The 21,014-nt window shown below is 37.5% G+C and overlaps 1 protein-coding gene across 4 annotated transcripts in view; it reads right to left on the bottom strand.

Moving 5' to 3' along the window:
- LOC118847715 (ATP-binding cassette sub-family A member 9-like) overlaps positions 1-21,014 on the bottom strand; it is a 122,642-nt gene that overhangs the window by 81,158 nt on the left and 20,470 nt on the right. For all 4 annotated transcript variants that reach the window (XM_036756316.1, XM_036756314.1, XM_036756315.1 and 1 more), the window contains 7 exons: positions 19,950-20,097; positions 16,688-16,746; positions 10,718-10,828; positions 9,354-9,529; positions 9,042-9,161; positions 8,674-8,812; positions 7,915-8,005 (listed from right to left, as the gene is read on the bottom strand). In XM_036756316.1, the coding sequence (XP_036612211.1) occupies positions 7,915-8,005; positions 8,674-8,812; positions 9,042-9,161; positions 9,354-9,529; positions 10,718-10,828; positions 16,688-16,746; positions 19,950-20,097 (844 nt within the window). The remainder of the gene's footprint in view (positions 1-7,914; positions 8,006-8,673; positions 8,813-9,041; positions 9,162-9,353; positions 9,530-10,717; positions 10,829-16,687; positions 16,747-19,949; positions 20,098-21,014) is intronic.

Below are 21,014 nucleotides of genomic sequence, written 5' to 3'. Positions count from 1 at the left end.
TTTACCCTTACTCTGTCTATATCTCTCTGTTTCAAATGTGTATCTTATATACAACATATTGTAAGATTCTTGATTTTATAGTGGATTTTTAATCCACTCTGTGATCCACTTCCATTGTATGGGAGAGTTCAACTCATCCACGTTCACAGTTATGATCACTAACTGTGTATTTCCCTCCATCCTATTTTCCCTCTCTCTCCTTTCACCCTGTCCCTCTTCACCAGTGTTTTGCTTCTGATGACCACCTCCCTCAATTTGCCCTCCTTTCCATCAGACCCCGCCTCTCTTTTCTTTCCCCTTTCCCTTCCTACTTCCCTATAGCATAAGATAAATTTCTATACACAACTGAATGTGTACATTATTCCTTCTTAGAGCCAAATCTGATGAAAGTAATATTCAAACAATGCTCACTCCCTCCCTTCTTTCCCTTTATTGTAATAGATGTTTTGTGCCTCTTCCTGTGATGTACTTTACACTATTCTGCCTCCCCCTTTCTGCTTCTCCCAGTACAATCCTTTTTTTCACCCCTTAATTTTTTATATCATCACATCAAAGTCAACTTATACCCACACCCTCTATCTGTATATACACCCCTTCTAACTGCTCCAATAGAGATACAGTACTCAAGTGTTACAAGTATCAACTTCCTATATAGGGATGTAAACAGTTTAATCTTATTGAATAACATTATAACCTATTTTTCAAAGTCAAATCACGGCCATGTGACATAATCCCAGTATTGGAAAGGGCTTTAGAGATCATTCACTTCAACCTTATTCCCCACCCCAAACTTTGTTACGCTTACAGGATCCTACTTAGTATTATTATCCTTTTAGAGCCAAATCTTTGATCAACTGACTCTATGATCCTATGATCTTGCATAGGCGTTTATTAAGTATTCTATAAAACATGGATGTTGCCTGATAATTTTTGGGAAGACACAGTGCTAATGGGTAAAATGTAATGTCCTTTTTTCTCTTCCCTGTGTACCATTTGAATTCCTTTTTAATCTTTTAAAATCCAATTGAAATGCTACTTCCTTCAAAAGCCTTCTTGAGTTGCATCTATTTGGAGCAGACTCTATTGTCATTCACATAACCATTTATTTTGTATTTTTATAATGCAATTATGTTTTTTAAAATGGAAAAATTTTGCTTCAATTTATTGCGTAAATTACAAACATATTCCCACTTGAGTTTTCACAAAGATACAATCCCTGAAAACAATTAAGTCTAACAACATAAAAGAGTAATTGTGAAATCTTGTAAGAGAGCTGAGAGGCAGCATGTGTGTCCAAATATCCCCTGCTAGAATTAGACAGGAAATACACCAAAGAAACTTAAAAGAAAAACTCCAAGAACTAAAAGTGAAAAAAAGGAAAGAAGTTCTCTGAATGAATCAAGAAAGTCCCCAGGAGGGGAGAGGCAAGGAGTGCAGAGAGACTGAGGAAATGCATAAGCAAATAAAAATTCATAATATAATTAAGTAACCCATAATATGACAAAAAAAGGATTATGAGGTAAGAGAATTCCAGGATAAAATAATTGGATAATGGTATGAGGAGTGTAATTAGAGCTGTGAATGGAAAAATATCTAAAGAAGAATAGACAGCATAGAGCAGAAGGGAAACCTAGAAAGCAGTAGATACCTTGGCAGGGGGTGGGGGTGGGGTGGAAGAAATGGATAAGATAGAACCCAAAATTCCATGATATAAGAAGAAGCAGAGTAAAATGAATAGAGGGAAATTGGAAGAATGTAGGAGACATCTACCATCAAAAATGACTGACCTGGAAAACAAATTATGGAAAGACAACCTAAGAACTTTTTATTTACCAAGGAAATATGATAAAACAAGGAATTTGAATACCCTATTGAGGAAATGCTAAAATAAAAATGCTGGGCCATATTGAATCCAAAGGGCAAAATGGTACACAGTCACCACCAGAAAGGAATCCCAGGTATATCTCATCAAAAAATATGGTTATCAAGTTCCAGAATCACCAGAATGAATACAAAATATTGCAAATGAGTAAGAGACAAGTCATATACCAAGGGACTCCAGTCAGATACAAAGAGGACTGTCTACTGGCTACCTCCCTACTGACTAGAGGCAGGCCTACAGACATGCCATGTTTTCTTCATACTCAAAAAACTCTCACTTGATCCAACCATCTCTGCTAATTGTTACTTTATATCTCTCTTCAATTTTGTGACTAAACTCTTGGAGCGAACTGTCTAAAACAGTTGGCTCCATTCATCCCCTTTCATTCCATTTCATTTTAATTCTTTGCAGTCTGGCTTATGACTTCATCATTCAACTGAAAGTGATCTCTCCACAGTGACTAATGATCTTTAATTGACCTCTTCTCAATTTTCATCCATCTTGACCTTTCCACAGTGTTTGACATTATCAATTACCCTATTCTTGATACACTCTTATCTCCAGATTTTCATGACACTTCTCTCTCCTGGTTTTCCTCTGAACTATCTGACCACTCCTCTGTCTCCTTTGCTGGATTTTCATCCACGTCAAGCCCATCAACTAAAGGAATCCCCCAAAGCTCTTTTCTAGGTTCTCTTCTCTTCTCCCTCTACATTATTTTACTTGATGATCTCATCAGCCCCCATAGTTTCAATAATTACCTTTATGCAGATGATTCTCAGATCGTCTTGCCCAGCTCTAACTTCTCTGTTGACATTTAGCCTCACATCTTCAACTGCCTATTAGACATCTCAAACTGGATGTTTCATAGACATCTTAAACCCAAGATGTCTGAAAATGAACTCTTTTTCTTTCCCCCCAAACCCTCCCTTCTAATTTCCTTTTAACTGTTGAAAGTACTACCATCCTCCCATTCCCCCAGGCTCACAACCTAGAAATCATCCTCACCTCCTCCCTCCTCCTCCCATATCCAATCAAATGTCAAGTCTAGTCATTTCAACCTTCACAAAATCACTTGCATATGCTCCCTTCTCTCCTCTGACATTGCAACCAACCTGATGCCGGCCCTCATACCTGGCATGTTATAATAACCTACTGATTGGTCTCTTTGCTTCAAGTCTCTTCATCCTCAAATCCATCCTCCATTCCACTGTCAAAGTGATCTTCCTGAAGCATCGGGCTTAATATATCATTGCCTCCCTCTCCCTTCTCCTTGCACACCCAATTCAATAAACTCCAATGGCTCCTTATTACCTCCAGGGTCAAATGAAGAATTTTCTCTCTGGCTCTGAAACTCTATCATAATATGCCTCCTTCCTACCTTTCCAGTCTTTTTACACCCTATTCCCCTCCAGTCTTCTTGCTGTTCCTCTCACTTGACATCGCAGCATCTCTTAATTGAATATTTTCACTTATTATCCTTCATGCCTGCAATGCTCACCTTTCTTATCTCTGCTTTCTGGCTTCCCTGGCTCCCTTCCAATCACAGCTGAAATCTTACTGTGAGAAGCCTTTCCTGGTTTTTCTTAATCTTAGAGCCTCCTCTCTGAGATTACCCTTAATTTATCCTAAATATATATTGCTTACTCCTTAATTGTATTCAATTCCATTTTACATCTTTTAAGTTTCACTTACTTGGCCAATTTGCATGTCAGATTTCCTGCTCAGTTCTGAAATCTTATCATAAAAAAGCAAGAGTTTGTGACCTTGTGGAAAGGTAGCTAATAATACAGGGAAAATTCTCATTATTTTGCAAAAAAATCACATTCTAGCTTTTTTTCATTTGTTTTCCTGATTGAATAGTCTCAAGTAATTTAAAATAGTCTGTGTCAGTGTGCTCTTTTTTTCTTGGATGATTTTAAAAAATCTCTCCCTTAGCACAATGCGCCAGAAATTGGCAACTACATTTCTTAGTCTGTTAAAGTTAGGGTAATTTGGAGCCAAGATGGCGGCTGGAAAGCAGGGACTTGCATGAGCTCCCTGCCAGGTCCCTCCAAAAACCTATAAAAAATGGCTCTGAACAAATTCAAGAACTGCAGAACTCACAAAATAGCAGAGGGAAGCAGGGATCCAGCACAGGACAGCCCAGATGGTCACTGGATGAGGTCTATGCGCACGGAGCGGAGGGGAGCAGAGCCTGGAGGGGAGCAGAGCTCAGCTTGGGCCCCGCAGACCAACCAGATCAGGAGCTGGGTGGAACAGTCCCTAGTGCCCTGAATCAGTGAGCTGTGGCAGTTGCCAGACTTCTCAACCCACAAACACCAAAGACAACAGAGAAGAACTGCAGAACCCATGAAATAGCAGAGGGAGGCGGGGCTCCGGCCCAGAACAGCCTGGATGGTCTCTGGGTGAGGTCTATCTTGCATGGAGCTGGGAGCGGAGCAGAGCAGAGCCCAGTGTGGGCAGTGGCAGGACCAACAAGACCAGGAGCCAGGAGAAGCAGGCCCTAGCACCGTGAATCAGTGAGCTGTGGCAGTTACCAGACTTCTCAACCCACAAACACCAAAGACAACAGAGAAGGTTAGTAGGAAAAGCTGCTGGGACAGAGTGAAAAGAGTTTCCTGGTTAGGCCATTGCCCCGGGGCAGTGGGGGTGGTGCAGCTAAAGAACTACACCTGCAGTTGCTTCTGGCCCCAGGCCCACATGGTGGGAGGAATTAAGTGGCAGATCAGAGCAGGAGTGCACAGCCTGCTTAAGATTTTCTTCAGGTCCTGGTTGGTGGTTCTTGGGGAAGAAAGAGCGCTGGTGTGGCAGAGCTGGCTGTATAGAAATAGCTCTGAAATCAACAGCGTATCCTCTCAAGCTTGGAACAAAGTACTCTTTACTCCAAAAGCAGTCATACCCTGCTGAAAAACTCAAGGGTCGAGTAAGTTGGCTGGGAACATGGCCAGGCAGTGAAAATGAACTCAGATTCAGTCTCAGACTTTAGAGTCTTTCTTTGGTGACAAAGAAGACCAAAACATACAGCCAGAAGAAGTAAACAAAGTCAAAGAGCCTACATCAAAACCCTCCAAGAAAAACATGAACTGGTCTCAGGCCATGGAAGAGCTCAAAAAGGATTTGGAAAAGCAAGTTAGACAAGTAGAGGAAAAATTGGGATGAGAAATGAGAAGGATGCAAGAAAACCATGAAAAACAAGTCAATGACTTGGTAAAGGAGACCCCAAAAAATACTGAAAAAAATATTGAAGAAAACAACACCTTAAAAAATAGACTAACTCAAATGGCAAAAGAGCTCCAAAAAGCCAATGAGGAGAAGAATACCTTGAAAGGCAGAATTAGCCAAATGGAAAAGGAAGTCCAAAAGACCACTGAAGAAAATACTACCTTAAAAATGAGATTGGAGCAAGTGGAAGCTAGTGACTTGATGAGAAATCAAGATATTATAAAACAAAACCAAAGGAATGAAAAAGTGGAAGACAATGTAAAATATCTCATAGGAAAAACCACTGACCTGGAAAATAGATCCAGGAGAGATAATTTAAAAATTATTGGACTACCTGAAAGCCATGATCAAAAAAAGAGCCTAGATATCATCTTTCAAGAAATTATCAAGGAGAACTGCCCTGATATCCTAGAGCCACAGGGCAAAATAAAAATTGAAAGAATCCACAGATCGCCTCCTTAAAAAGATCCCAAAAAGAAATCTCCTAGGAATATTGTCACCAAATTCCAGAGCTCCCAGAAAATACTGCAAGCAGCCAGAAAGAAACAATTTGAGTATTGTGGAAAAACAATCAGGATAACACAGGATGTAGCAGCTTTCACATTAAGGGATTGAAGGGCTTGGAATACAATATTCTGGAGGCCTATGGAGCTAGGATTAAAACCTAGAATCACCTATGCAGCAAAACTGAGTATCATGATTCAAGGCAAAATATGGATTTTCAATAAAATAGATGACTTTCAAGCTTTCTCAGTGAAAAGACCAGAGCTAAATTGAAAATTTGACTTTCAAACACAAGAATCAAGAGAAGCATGAAAAGGTAAACAAGAAAGAGAAATTGGAAGGGACTTACTAAAGTTGAACTGTTTTGTTTACATTCCTATGTGGAAAGATGATGTGTATGATTCATGAGACCTCAGTATCATAGTAGCTGAAAGGAATATGCATATATATGTGTATGTATGTGTGTGTGTGTGTGTGTGTCTAGGTATGTATATATGTTGGTATATATGTATGTATGTGTATATATATATATATGTATATATATATATACACACACAGATATACATATATATATGTATATAGACAGAGGGCACAGGGTGAGTTGAATATGAAGGGATGATATCTAAAATAATAAAATCAAATTAATGGATTAGAGTGGAATATATTGAGAGAGGGAGAAAGGGAGAGATAGAATGGAGTAAATTATCTTGCATAAAAGTGCCAAGAAAAAGTGGTTCTGTAGGAAGAGAAGAGGGGGCAGGTGAGGAAGAATGAGTAAATCTTGTTCTCATCGGATTTGACCTGAGGAGGGAATACCATACACACTCAGTTGGGTATCTTACCCACAGGAAAGAAGGAGGAAGAAGATAAAAAAGGGGGGACGATAGAAGGGAGGGCAGACAGGGGGAGGAGGTAATCAAAAACAAACACTTTGAGAAGGGACAGGGTCAAGGGAGAAAATTCAACATGGGGGATAGGTTAGGAAGGAGCAAAACATAGTTAATCTTTCACAACATGAGTATTGTGGAAGGGTTTTACATAATGATACGCATGTGGCCTATGATGAATTGCTTGCCTTCTTAGGGGGGGTGGGTGGGGAGGGAAGAGGGGAGAGAATTTGGAACTCAAAGTTTTAAAAACAGACATTCAAAAACAACAAAAAAAAGTTTTTCCATGCAACTAGGAAATAAGATACACAGTACACAGGCAATGGGGTGTAGAAATTTATCTTGCCCTACAAGAGAAGAAGGGAAATGGGATGGGAAGGGAGTGGGGTGACAAAAGGGAGGGCTGAGTGGGGAATGGGGCAACCAGAATATACGCCATCTTGGAGTGGGCGGGAGGGTAGAAATGGGGAGAAATTTCATAATTCAAACTCTTGTGAAAATCAATGCTGAAAACTAAATATATTAACTAGATTAAATAAAACAATTTTTAAAAAATAAAAATTTTTTTAAAAAGTTAGGGTAATTTTAGTGCTGTCTGAATTCTATATCTGAACTTTGTCCTTTGTTTCCAACATGTTTAAGCAATTTTCTTATACGATTTCCTAAAACATGGCATTCAGATTCTTTGTTTCTTCACATTCTTTTTCTTGGAGATTAGTAATATTTAGATTGTCTTGTCAAACTTTGGCTTATAGAAATATGAGAGTTTTTGATTTGGGGGCTTTTTAAACCAGTTTTTCATGTTCTGATTTGCTCTGTTGTTTCTTCATGTCAATATGGTTTTGTGCATGAGCCATTTTACTCCTCGGAGAATCCATTGCTTCTTTGAGCTTTTTCATCATATTTTCTTTGTCAATGCTTAAGTGTGTGATCTTGAATTCTTCCTTCAAATATCTTATTTCTGTTCTTTTTTTTTCTCTTAGGTTTTTTTTTTGGCAAGATTTTTCCAATGAGGATCTCTTTTCTTTGTTTTTCTTTGTATTTTTCATATATGTATATGTGTGTGCGTGTACACCTAAGTAATGTTTTTACACATTTATCGTTGTCCTCATGTGATGTGGATCTAGTATTTACTCAAAGACTTTCTCTCTTTCACCTGACTAATTGTTTCTAACTCATTCCACATCATTCTGTAAACACATCTATGCCACCCCACCCCCACTCCAACTAGGTTCAAAGTTCCATGTCAGCAAGGTATCTTATCTAAGTTTTATGTCTTATGTAAAGCTAAATCAGTACTCTACAGACAGTAGGTACTGAAAGAATGTCCCTTATTTAGAATTCACTGGCTTATACTATTTTGTTATAACAGAATGGCCAGTATATAACCCCACAGATTTTTCCAAAATGCTATACCTTAAGCGATATCCAATCCCCCATTTCCTCTTCAGAAACAGAGAAGAACCTGCACACTTCAATTGACCATTGGACATAAATACTTTCCTATCTGAGCAGAAAGAAATGAATGAGAAAATAAGTTAGGGTCTCTTCCATTGACTTTAAAGAAATAACAGTGAGAAAAGTAATTCAATTGCATGCTGATAAATAATGGACTATGTGATTTAGCTATGTTCAATGTAAAAATTAAAATTTAAAATTCAGGATTTAAACAGGAGCTCATTGAAATCAATTTATTCAATAATTTGGTTATGACTTTTAGGATGTTTCTATGTTTTTATAACCTTTTTTTGTTGTTTCATCAAAATTGTGTCAGGTATAAGACCTTAAACTTAGCAAAGAACTTAATTTTTCAAATGAATAAACATCAATGTATCCTAGATTTTTCAATATCTCAAAGACAAAGTCTGACAGCTCTGAAGCAGGGGTGGGGGGAGGGAAACATTTCCATCTAGTGTAGCCTGTTAAGAATATTTAAAATAAATTATTTGCCTTGTTACAGTGGGGGTAGTATTCACTGAGATCCAAAGTGCTATCATAAAGTAGATACACAATGTATAGAAATAAATGTAACTCCGAGCATGTCTCCTAAACCCTGCCAATCCCAGATTCTTTTGATGTCTTTCATTTTGCTTCTCAATGTAAGAATAACCTTAGATGAGACTAACTGCTCACACAAATTCTGAAGTATGAGAACAATGGAAAACCAAAACTCACCAGCCAGTATATCAGCCTCATCCATGAACTGTGTACTCAAGAGAATGCCTTTATCTGATTTGTGTTCTTTTAGGAGGTTCCATACTTGATGCCTTGAAAAAGGATCCAATCCAACAGTTGGTTCATCCAACAACAAAACCTATAGAGGATGAAAGCATAAAAAGGACCTTCCCATTCCAAGAGAAATTCTCTAAGAAAGAGACATAGAAATTATAAGACATGTTTTTCAACTGGGCTTTTAACTTTAATATGTTGCATTGTATTTTCATATAGTTTCCACCTTATCTCTATTTAATAATAAGAGAATGAACTTGTACCAATAACATTACATTCTTCTATGAATCACCTCTAATTACAGCTTTTCTTACTTGAGGATCTCCTAAAATGGCTATTGCAAAAGTCAGCTTCCTTTTTTGTCCACCACTTAGGTTTTCTGCAATGGTATCTTGAATGTTTTTCATTTCCAATTCTGTAATGACTCTTTGTATCTAATAAAGAGAGTAGATCAAATTCAAAAACCAGAGACTCTTTGGCTTAAGTTGCTTTCTTTTTACTCTTCATTAAACATGGAAAAACTATTTCTTGGACTTTCTTGCCCAAATTTATAATAATTTAATTGCAGGTGGATATTGGAATAGAAATAGTATCATTCTGTCTCCATTACACCAAGTCTAACCTACCTCTTGTTCTACCTTCTGTGGCTGAATCCCTTTAATTTCAGCAAATACCCTGAGGTTTTCTTTCATGGTGAGGAAGTCAAATTGTACATTGAATTGTGGACAAACACCAATTATCTTTCTTATTTTTTCCAAATCAGCCTTGTCAGAGAGTTTGTTGTTATAGATGGTAGCTGAGCCTACAAGTAGAAATTTAAACAGAGATAAGGGGAGGGAGGCAGGGAAGGAAATAAGCATTTAAACAACACCTAGTATGCACCAGGCACTGTACTAAGTGTTTTTTACAAATGTTATCTCATTGGATAACATAAAAATACTTTGTTAGCCTAGCTTTTGTTGAATGGGGAGGGGGGCACATCTCTTACTATTTGTATTCTATGAAGAGGAGATGCAATATTTTAAAAATAGCATAAGAAAGCTATTCTGTGTTTCCGTCAAAGAGAACCTGGATTTATGAGTTGAGCAATCTTATAACGGGTATGTGATTTTTTTTCTTGGCCATCCTTTTTTGGCTATAACAATTTTTTTCTCCCCCATTCCCCCCAAAAATCTTTCTTCTTTTAGATAACTTGAAAACTCATGCCACAGAGCCTTTGGTTTTTGTTCTTGTTGCCAGCAGCATGGATTTATTTTCATGTAATTATTCTGACTTAAATCTGCTTGTCAACTTCATCTTAAATATAAAGCTGGCCAGATTCTTCCTGATTAAGCCTTAAATGGCCTGACAGTAGAATTAATGCAGTGTAGTCATTAGAGTTCTGGGTTTGGGGTAAGGATGACCTGGGTTCAAATCTTGTCACTGTCACTTACTAATCAGATGACTCTGAACACTTTCCCAAAGATTTAAACTCCATGCACCTCAAGCAGCTTCCTAAGATTTATCTACTATGTTACAGATAGGCTGTGGTTTATTGACAAAGTCACATTTGTATGACATATAAGAATGCCAATGTCTTAATAACAATTGATTGCTTTATTAAGAATTCCCTTGAGGGGCTTCATCTCCTGAATCTGGCTCAGAGTCAACACTCTCAGACTACAATAGTTTTATTGAGAATCATCAAAAGATATAGGAACCAATAATTCTTTATGAAGCCTTTTGTGATTGTCAAAAAATATGAGGTCTCCTCTATGAATTCCTTGTATTTCAGTCTTAATGCCATCCCACCACCCAACTTGGTCCACTTCCATCTTAGTCCCCAGCTAAGCCATGTATAGCCCCCATGATTTTCTTGATATGGAACTTTCTGTGCTTCAGATGCTTTGTGAAGGGCTATTTCTACCAAGCTATACAACCTCTTCACATTGACATTTTGGATGCATAACAACCTTCTCTATCCTTTGCCTTGGGGAAATTGATCTCTCACCTCCTGTTGGAACAATCAGTCCGCTAAGGATATTTAGCAGTGTTGATTTTCCTGCTCCGCTGTGACCAAGTATTGCAGTGATCTGGCCTTCATAGATGTCCAATTGCAAACCTAGCAGGAAAATGAAAATGCCCTATTTTTAGGCTGAAATGCTAACACTAGACATATCATTATATTCTGGGGAAAAATTCAAAATGAGAATATAAATTTATTCAGTGCCCAGCTCTAATAATCGATGATTTTGTGGTGTTTTCATAATCACTGAGAGTTAAAGGAGGACATAGCTTGGATAACATCAAGTATTTCTTCTAAGTTTGAAACATATTGCTTCAAGGGGATGCAACAAATATTTTTACTCACTGATAAATTGATGAGAAATTGCTGCAGGAGGATGAATGACCATTTGAACCACTATGTTTGACCTCATGCTAAAGACATCATGCTAAAAAGCATGGGAGTGAGCACACAGCCCTACTTCACTCCATTGGTGACTGAGAAAGCATGACAGCATGGTCCATCATCCAAAAGCAATGCAAACTGGTGTACAATACTGATGAACTTCTCTGGGCAACCAAATTTGTCGTGATCTTATACAAGCCCTCATGACTGACAGTATCAAAGGCCTCTATCAGATTGATGAACATTACGTACAGACCGCTGTTCTAGCATTTCTCCTAGAGTTGTCAGGCAGCAAACACCATATTGACTATTCCTTAACCCTTTCTGAAGCCACACTGGGGCTCAGGTAGATGACCATCTTCCAAGTGACAGATCAGCCTATTAAGGAGGACTCTGGCAAGAATCTTGCCAGCAATGACCAAGAGACTCCCCTTTGATTGTCACAGAACAACATATTTCCATTTCCTTTATAGATGGATAATGGAGACATCCTTGAACTCCTAGGGGATAACCTTCTCTTGCCATTTATGGCTATATATGTTATATGTTATATGTTATAACACAGAAGATTTCAGTCAGCTTTCATATGAACAGAGGACCCTTTGCCTTATAAATCTTTGATGGAATACAATCAGAACCAGACACTTTGCCACATGAAAGGATCCTAACGACATTCAAAACCTCTTCTTCAGGTGAAAGTTCAGCTAGAGAGGGATTGACTTCAACCTGAGTATACGATCAATGATTTCAGCCTTGGTTGATGATGGTCTATTGAGAACACTGTAGAAGTGTTCAGCCCGTCTTCTCCAGGATCATGTCCTTATCATTGATCAGTGTGGCTTTATCAGTGCTGAGTGAGATGTACCAGAGATCTTTGGCACATAAATAGTCTTGAGGGCATTATAGAAGTGCTCTGGATTGCTGCTAACAGCATAAAACTGAATTTCATCTGTCTTTTTAGTGAACCAAGAATCCTGCATCACTCTAAGCTTTGCTTGTACTTTACTTTTGATGGAGAAGTTGAAAGGAAATAAAACAAATGAAGAGCCAGTGATTGGGATCTAGGAAAGGGAAGAATGAAGTGACAGTGGAGTGAAAACAGATCACTTCACTTACAGATCACTTTCTATCTCTTTTGCCACCTTTTTCTTTGTAAAGAGAGGAGTAAGGGCCAGGAGGAAGGGAGGAAAATATACAAAAGAATATGACATAAGGAAATGTACAGTTAATAATCATAACAATTAATATGAATGTTATAAACTTGTCCATGAAATAGAAGATAGCACAATGGATTAAAAAGCAGAATCCAAAGTATATTGTTTTCAAGAAATACACTAGAAACAAATATATACACAATTAAAATGAAGGGATGAAGTAGAATTCAAGTAAACTGATAAAAGCCAGGGTAACAATATCTCAAACAAGAAACAATAAAACCATATGTAGGCTAAAGAGATAATGGGGCAATTATATTACACTTAAAGGCATCACAGACAATGGAATAATATAATTATTAACATATATTAATCAAATTGTATAGTACCTAAAATAAAACAATCAAATTATAAGAAGAAAAAGGGCATAAAACTATAATAATTGGGGACTTCAATGTCCCTCCTTTCATACTTGGGTAAATCCAACCAAAAAATAAAAAAGAAATAAATTAAGGCCCTAAATGGGACTTTAGAAAAATTGGACATGATGGATCTCAGCAGAGGAGAAGCCAGAAAATAGGGAGAGACTGAAATGATAAAGAGTAGGATAAAAGGGAAAAGACCCTAGACCAGAAGGAAGAGAATGAGATCCAGGGCACAAATAAGATGCAATAGAATACAATTTCCTTGGAAAAAAAAAAAAAACAAAAAACTACTTTTACTTTAAAAACTGGATCAGAGTAGGAGAGACTCAGTGAAAATGTGGGGAAGAAGTAATAAAAATGGAGGACAGAAGAAAAGATGGCCTCAGTTTTCTTAGTAAATATTGAAAATGTTACATGCTATGATACAAGGAGTGGGGTAATGGTGTGTTGGTAAATATTTAACCACCAGCTCTCCAAAAATATATATAATCGTAACATATACTTTTTAATTCTATCTCCCTTAATGACATTTTCATCATTTTCTTAAATATAGACAATCAAAAAACAAAACAAAATCAAACCTTGATTTGTAATACTTGCCCATTTCTGAGGTATAAATGTTAATAGTAAAGATTTAACAATCAGCTCTCATTAGGCCCTACTAGTTGGTTCTAGCATATCACTGGGTAGAGGTAACATTGAGGGACTGAGGAGAGAGGAATAAGTTTGGAAGCTCCATTGTTGAAACACAATTGAGAAGCAAGAATAAAAGAACTACCATGAAGCTGTGAGACTCAGTTGAAATTAGATAATGTGAATCTGTAATGAGCACAGAGTAGTTGTGTTATTTCCTCCAAGACCCTTCAGTCCCATTCAGAGTAGGAACTGAGAGGGCAGATGATGAGAATGACTGATAGATTCGATTTATCAGAGCAAGAACTATAGAAGGACCAGAAGGCAATGAATTCAAGGGTGGAGGACAGTTTATAAACTAACTGGTTAGTTATAGAATTGAGATTGTGAATATCTAAATGTCCATTGACTCTGAATTCCTAAATAAAAATTCAAGTACATAGGAAAAAATTTAAAGATTCAAGGGAAATAATATGTTTAATTTTCTTTTAAAATGTAAATATTTCTGATCATATGATTTTATTTTTTTTCCATTTGCTCAGATTGATTTTAGTTTGTAAAAAAGATACTTTTTAAGAAGAAATTGTTTAGTAGCTAACAATCTTTCAAGTGAAATTTTGTCAAATAAGAAAGCCAAACCAAATTCATTTATGGGAATATTGGAATAAGTTAATGACATAGAATCTTGGAATGTGAGAGGTAGAAGAGACCTTCCATATAAAGTATTAGAATTCTCTAACTTAATATATGAGGAAACAGATTGAATAGTGAAGTGATTTGCCATAGATCTAGATAATAGAAAAATCAGGATGAACAACTGTGTGTCTTTATATAACACTTATATAACATGTTAACAAAAGCACTTTAACAAAGCACTTTTCTCATAATTCTGTAAGTGGTAAAAAATAATAATAATAATTTCTATTTTACAGATGTAGATAATAAGTCTCAGAGAGGTGAAACGACTTGTTTGCGGTCACTCAAATGCCAAGGACTAGAGCCAGGCCTTTAACCCAGGTCTTCTGATTCATTAATCGACGGATAGGGAATTTTGTTCCAGTCTCAGTGCTTCCAGTAACTAGCTATACAACCTTGGACAGCTCCCAAGAAATAAGCTAGTTGCTAATGGAGTACAGCTTGCTGGCAGTTCTAGGGAGCTGACATTAAGAAAGTAAAGCAATTTATCAAGATCTGATCCAGTAAAGTAAAGACATAAGCTCTTCCTTTTTTTACCTTTTTACTTATTTCAAATACAGGTGGTCCTAAATCATACTTAAAAGTTTGTAAGTGTAACATATTGACACTTTATTAGAAAGGAACAAAAAGAGCTAATAAGAGAAGAAATCTAGAAATAAATATTTGTAATTTGATTGAATTCAATAAGCTTTTATTAAGTGCTTTTCACACGCCAAGGGCTATGGTAGATATTAGAAGTGCAAAAGCAAACACAACACGGTTCCTTCCCTCAGTAAGCTTCCTTTCTACCAAAAGGAAATGAAATAGACCCAAATAGGTATTTGAAAAATAAATATACAATATATGCATAGCAATATTTTTTCCTTGTTGTGGGTAGAATCAGTACAGGGCTCTGGTGGGAAGCAGCTCTTGAGTTAAGCCTTGAAGGGAGTAGAATTTCCAAGAGATAGAGGTGACACAGGAGAACATTGCAGGAATGAGACACAGTTTATAGAAAGGTAGCAAGATGGGACATGGAATGTCATATATGGAGAGCAGCAAGTTGATTATTTTGGTTGGAAGGAAAAGTATATGAAAAAGAGTTTGTATTTTATCTTACACAAACAAGGGGAGCCACTGAAGTTTCTTAAGTAGGAAATGACATGGTCAAACCCATGATTTAAGAATATCACTTTGACAACTGTATAGAGGATGGATTAGAGAGACGAGAGTTAGAATGCAACAAAACCAATTAGGAGGTTATTGCAAGAGTTCCGGAAGAAGCCTAAATTAGAAGAGTGGGTGTTCGAGGGAGGTCAGTGAATGATATGGGGTGTGGGAGGATGAGGAGATATGAGTATGCTTGTAGACAATGGGGAAGGAACTAGAGACAAAGAGGGAGTGATCAAAGGGAGAGGAGATAAAAGGGATCAGATTAAGAAACTAATGGAGAGCTTGACTTCAGATGTGTGAGAGAAATTGTGGAGGAAGAGTTGAAATGATGTACCAAGTTATAACAGAGGGAGTAATAATTGGATTTGGGGAGAAAGCAGTGCATGAGGGAGAACAGTTCAGAAGTTCTTAGGGTATGAACGTGCAGGACTAGAAAGATAATGGTGCTCTTGACAGAAACAGGAAAGTGAAGAGAAGTGGGGTGGGGTTCTGGTGGGGAAAAATGAGTTCCATTCTTGGCTATGCTGTGTTTGAGATTCCTGTGGGGTATCCAGGTGGAGACATGCAGTAAACAAAGATACAGGGCTGAAGAATGAGACATTGAGGGCTGGAATTGAACCTATGACAACTAATTAGATGAGAAAAAGACAGACACAAAGATGGAGAAAGATAGAGACAGACAGACAGAAAGGAAGAGAGAGAGCCCAAATGGGAGGAAACAGGATATAGATGATAATTCTGCAAAGGAGAGAGAAGGAGGGACCAGATAAGTAGGAAAACCAATAGTATCATTAAAATGCCAGGGAGGAGAGGAGAGGCTGGATGAAGGGGAAATCACTGCAGAGAGGTCAAAATGAGGGGGTCTAAGAATGAAAATACCACTGATGACCTTAATGAGCATGATTTCCATCAAGTTGTGGAGTTGGAAGACAAAATGCAGAAAGCTGAGAAGTAAATGGAAGGTAAGAATGTAGAGATAATGGGAATATACAGCTTTTTCTAGTATTAGGCTATGAGAGTGAAAAGAGCCATAGAATGATAGTTTGAGGGAGGTTAGTGAAAGATGTGAGGTGAGGGAAGATGAGGAGATATGATAGAGAGAAAGAGGGAGTGATCAAAGGGAGAGCTAAAAGGGAGTGGATCAAGAAACTAATGGAGAGATTGACTTTGGAAAAGATAAGGGCTTTCTTTCTCTTCCTCTGAGGCTAGATTGAAGGAGGAGGGAATGGGTGGTGATGCTGAAGGGATTTAAAGTGAGGAGAAGTTAGAGACTGGGACAAATGGCCTCAATGTTTTTCTCAGTAAAACATGGAATGAGATCTTCCACAGAGAGGGAGAGGGGACATGTGGTGTAAGCAATTTGAGGAAATAAGCTAAGATTTGGAATAGATACTGTCTGAAGGGGTAGGATAGAGAGTCAATCAGGGAAAAGTGGGAGGACTGATTTATAGCCGTTACTGTTATAACATTTTAATTAAATGTCAATAAAACAATAATGTTTTTCTCCTTACCTTTCAAAGCTTTCACTTTCTCAGTCTTCCCTTTATATTCTTTTCTGATGTTTCTGATTCTGAAAGAATAATAAAGTAAACATGTAGTGACAGTCATTCCCATTATTAGAGCTGGTAATGTCAGCTCTGAAGTCCAAAAGATAGATGTTGAAATGCCTAAAACCTATCCATTTCATGATGTCTAAGATGTAGTTGGTGATGTGGGACCAAAGCACAGGAGATTAACACTAGATATATAGATTTGGGAATCATCTGCTGATAGTTGAACCCATGGGAACTGATGAGATCACCAAGCAAGACATTATAAAGATAGAAAAGGGCCCAGGATAGACCCTTGTGGGCCACCACAGTTAGTGAGTATAATACGGATGAAGACACAGCAAAGGACACTAAGACCGTGCAGTCAGACAAACAGGAGGAGAACCAAGAGAAAGCAGTTACACAAAAGCCTAGGAAGACAGGATATCTAGGAGGAGGGACATTATCCATATGATAATATCAAGGATTTCAGAGATTCAAGAAGGATGCAGATTGAAAAGAGGCATAATTGATGGTTAAGTGATAACTGGTAACTTATTAGAGAGCAGTTTCAGTTGAATAATGAGGTCAAAAGATAGATTAAAGAGGGTTTAAAACTGAAAGAATAGAAAGCAGTAGAACCTGCTCGTAGACAGCTTTCTCAAGGAGTTTAACCAAGGAGAGAAGAAATACAGGTCAGTTGCTAGCAGGGATGGATGAATCAAATGAGAGTTGTTTTTTTTTTAAATAGTGGAGATATGGGTATGTTTATAGGCAGCAAAGAAAAAGTCTATAGATTGGGAGAGACTGAAGATAAAAGAGAATGATAATGGAGGTAATCTATTGAAGAAGATGGGAGGGGATGAGATCAAGAGTACCTGTGGAACTTTGCTTTGACATAGACAAGAGCCACCTCTACATCAGAGACAGGATTGAAGGAGGAGACAGTGAGGGAAGACACCTGAGTGATGTAAGAAGAGAAGGGAAGAAAGAGCTCACAGTGAATGGACTCATTGTTTTCAGAGGCTGAGTTGAGGGTAAGGAGAGGGAGTGCCATAGGAATTTAGAGGAGGGATGAAATTTCCATTTCAAAAGGTCTGGAATAGCTGCTGGTGCGAGTGGGATAGAAAATCAATTAAGGAGTATAAAAAGATTGCCTTGCTCTAGTAAAGGCTGATTTGACATTATGTTGCATACATTTGAAGTGGATCGAGTCAGCATGGATGTCATGATTTTTTCCACATCCATTCAGCAATGCATAAATATGAATGAAGGAGGTATATTGTGGGAGTAATCCAGGGTTACAACTTGACAAGGTATGATTAGCAATAGAATGAGGGGCAAGGAATTCTAATATAGTGGATAGTGTTGAGTTGAACTGGTTCATGAAGTAGTCAAGATAGGAAAAAGAAGAGGGTGTAGTGAGCCTAAGGATAACGGCCTGGGAAAGAACTGAGGGATGAAGAAAATGGAGGTCGTGATGAGCATAAAGAACAGGGTTGGAGTTATCAGGAAAAGAGAAAGATAAAATAGTAAGAGATAGGATAGGTACACAAGTAGGTGAAATCAACAAGTTTAGCAATCTACTCTTTGATAAACCCAAAGAAGCCAGTTTCTGGGCTAATAATTCACTATTTCACAAAAACTGTTGGGAAAATTGGAAAATGGTAGGGCAAAAACTGGGCATAGACCAATATCTTACACCATATACCAAAATAAAGTCAAAATGGGTTCATGATTTAGGAGTAAAAGTTGATACTCTAAGTAATTTGGGAAAGCAAGGAATAGTTTACTTATCAGATTTGTGGAAAAGTAAAGAATTCATGACCCAACAAGAGATAGAGAGCATTACAAAATGCAAAATGGATAATTTTGATTATGTCAAATTGAAATGTTTTTGTACAAAAAAAGCCAATGCAACAAGAATTAGGAGGGAAGCAGAAAATTGGGAGAAAATCTTTGCAACTAGTATCTCTGATAAAGGCCTCATTTCTAAAATATACAGGGAGCTAAGCCAAATATATAGGAATACAAGCCATTCCCCAATTGAGAAATGGTCAAAGGATATGAACAGGCAGTTTTCAGAGGAAGAAATTAAAGCTATCTACAGGCATATGGAAAAATGCTCTGGATCGCTGCTGATTAGAGAAATGCAAATCAAAACAACTCTTAGATACCACATCTCTCCTGTCAGATTGGCTAAAATAACAAATCAGGAGAATGATAAATGCTGGAAAGGATGTGGGGAAATTGGAACATTGTTGCATTGCTGGTGGAGTTGCGAGCTGATCCAGCCATTTTGGAGGGCGGTGTGGAACTATGCCCAAAGGGCTATAGAAATGTTCATACCCTTTGACCCAGTAATACCACTTCTAGGGTTGTATCCCAAAGAAATCACGCAAGCGGGAAAAGGACCCATATGTACAAGAATATTTATAGCAGCTCTCTTTGTGGTAGCCAAGAATTGGAAAGCAAAGGGATGCCCATCAATTGGGGAATGGCTGAACAAGCTGTGGTATATGAAGGTGATGGAATACTATTGTGCCATAAGAAATGGGGATGATGCAGACTTCATAACAACCTGGAAAAACCTACACGACATAATGCTGAGTGAGCGGAGCAGAGCCAGGAGAACGTTGTGCACAGCCACAGATATGTGGATTCCGTGAGGACCAACCCTGACATACTGCGCTTCTCTCAGCAACCTAAAGGGGCAAGGACAACTCCAGGGGACTCACGATGGAGAATACTATCTTCATTCAGAGAAAGAACTGCGAAGTTTGAATACAGACTGAGGCACACTACATGCTCGCCTTTTCTGCTTCTCTTTTGTGTTTGGTTTTGGGTTTTTTTTTTTTGTTTTTTGTTTTTTTTTTTTTTTTTGGTTCTGTTTCTTCTTTCTCATGATTCATTCCATTGGTCAAAATTCTTCTCCACGACTTGACTAGAGCATAAATTAATTCAATGCGAAGTTATACATGACAGTTATATGAGACTTCATGCCGTCTTGGGGAGGGAGGGGGGAGGGAGGGGAGAAAAACTGGAACTCAAAACTATGTAGAACCGTGTGTGGTAAACTAAAAATAAATAAAGGAAAAAAAAAAAAGAATTTAGAGAAATAAATTTTTCCCCACATTAAAAAAAAAAAAAAGAATTTAACTTCTGCGTAAGTCTAGTCCTGGTGTAACTGATAATATCTATTAAATTTCCATTAATCTTTTTCTATACTCACATAATTCATTACCTGATGGCTTCTTTCCCATGGAATTCTGAAGATATTGGTTCAAAAGAGTCAGAGTCATATTCAGGGCTGGTTTCATTTTCTACGACTTGGTGCTGTTGATGTCGGAACTTTAGAAAAAACAGGGGAGAACGCCGGTATCCATATTCATCTAATTTAACAAGAGGATATTATATATTGGGTCATATCACTTTGGCTAAAGGGTATTAAAGAGTTTATCAAGTGAGCCTTGCAAAGCACAGGGGAATAAATGTAGGCACAGATTGAAGGGATGGCTGCCAAGTGAAGGGGACTCAGGGGTGGAATGACAACTGCTTAAATTCAGTAGCAGAAGCTATAACTTACCCCCTGACCCAAATAGCCAAGCCATAACACTTATACAATATGACAGAATATCAGTAGCAGGATACTAAGGATCTTTTCCACATTGTGGGGGAACGCAGAAGTGACTAACTTTAGGTATTTTTTGCAAAGACATTTGAGGTCATGGATTTCATCATTAGTTCATTTTCTTGGATTTTATGTCAATTTCTTCTTCATCCCAACAGCTATTCTCTGTACATTGTAACTGTTCTGTAGCTAGCTTGTGAATACATACATAACACATAATGTTATATATTATATTATGCTATATCATAGATATTTCGTATTATGGCATATTTTCCATACCATATCACATATTATATGTTAAATTTACATGTTACATGTTACTAGGTATTATACATTACTGAATTCATATGTCATGTATATGTATATATTACATAGACACATATATGTAGGCAGATTTCTTCCTCCCCATCCCTTTCTTTTTAAGGTTATTTTTATCAGATTTACAGGACTTCATAGAAATACATTCCTATCAGTCTTTGTTTTGTGCACTCTATCTCTGGCAAAGGTTCTGTCTTTACTATATTTTAAGCTATGGACCAGAAATCCAAATCTCATTCACAGATATTATCTTATTAACTATCTGTTTACCTCTCAAATTAGGTTATCTCTTTGCCTTTGAGGGGAACTCATATGGTGTTCATGTTTTCACCTGAGGCTCCTTATTCTTTGGTAATGCTT

This window comes from Trichosurus vulpecula, chromosome 4 (genome assembly GCF_011100635.1).
Source record: "Trichosurus vulpecula isolate mTriVul1 chromosome 4, mTriVul1.pri, whole genome shotgun sequence".
In the NCBI taxonomy this organism is placed as follows: domain Eukaryota; kingdom Metazoa; phylum Chordata; class Mammalia; order Diprotodontia; family Phalangeridae; genus Trichosurus; species Trichosurus vulpecula.
Note: the sequence above shows the minus strand (reverse complement) of the source record. Positions and strands in the feature narration are given on the sequence as shown.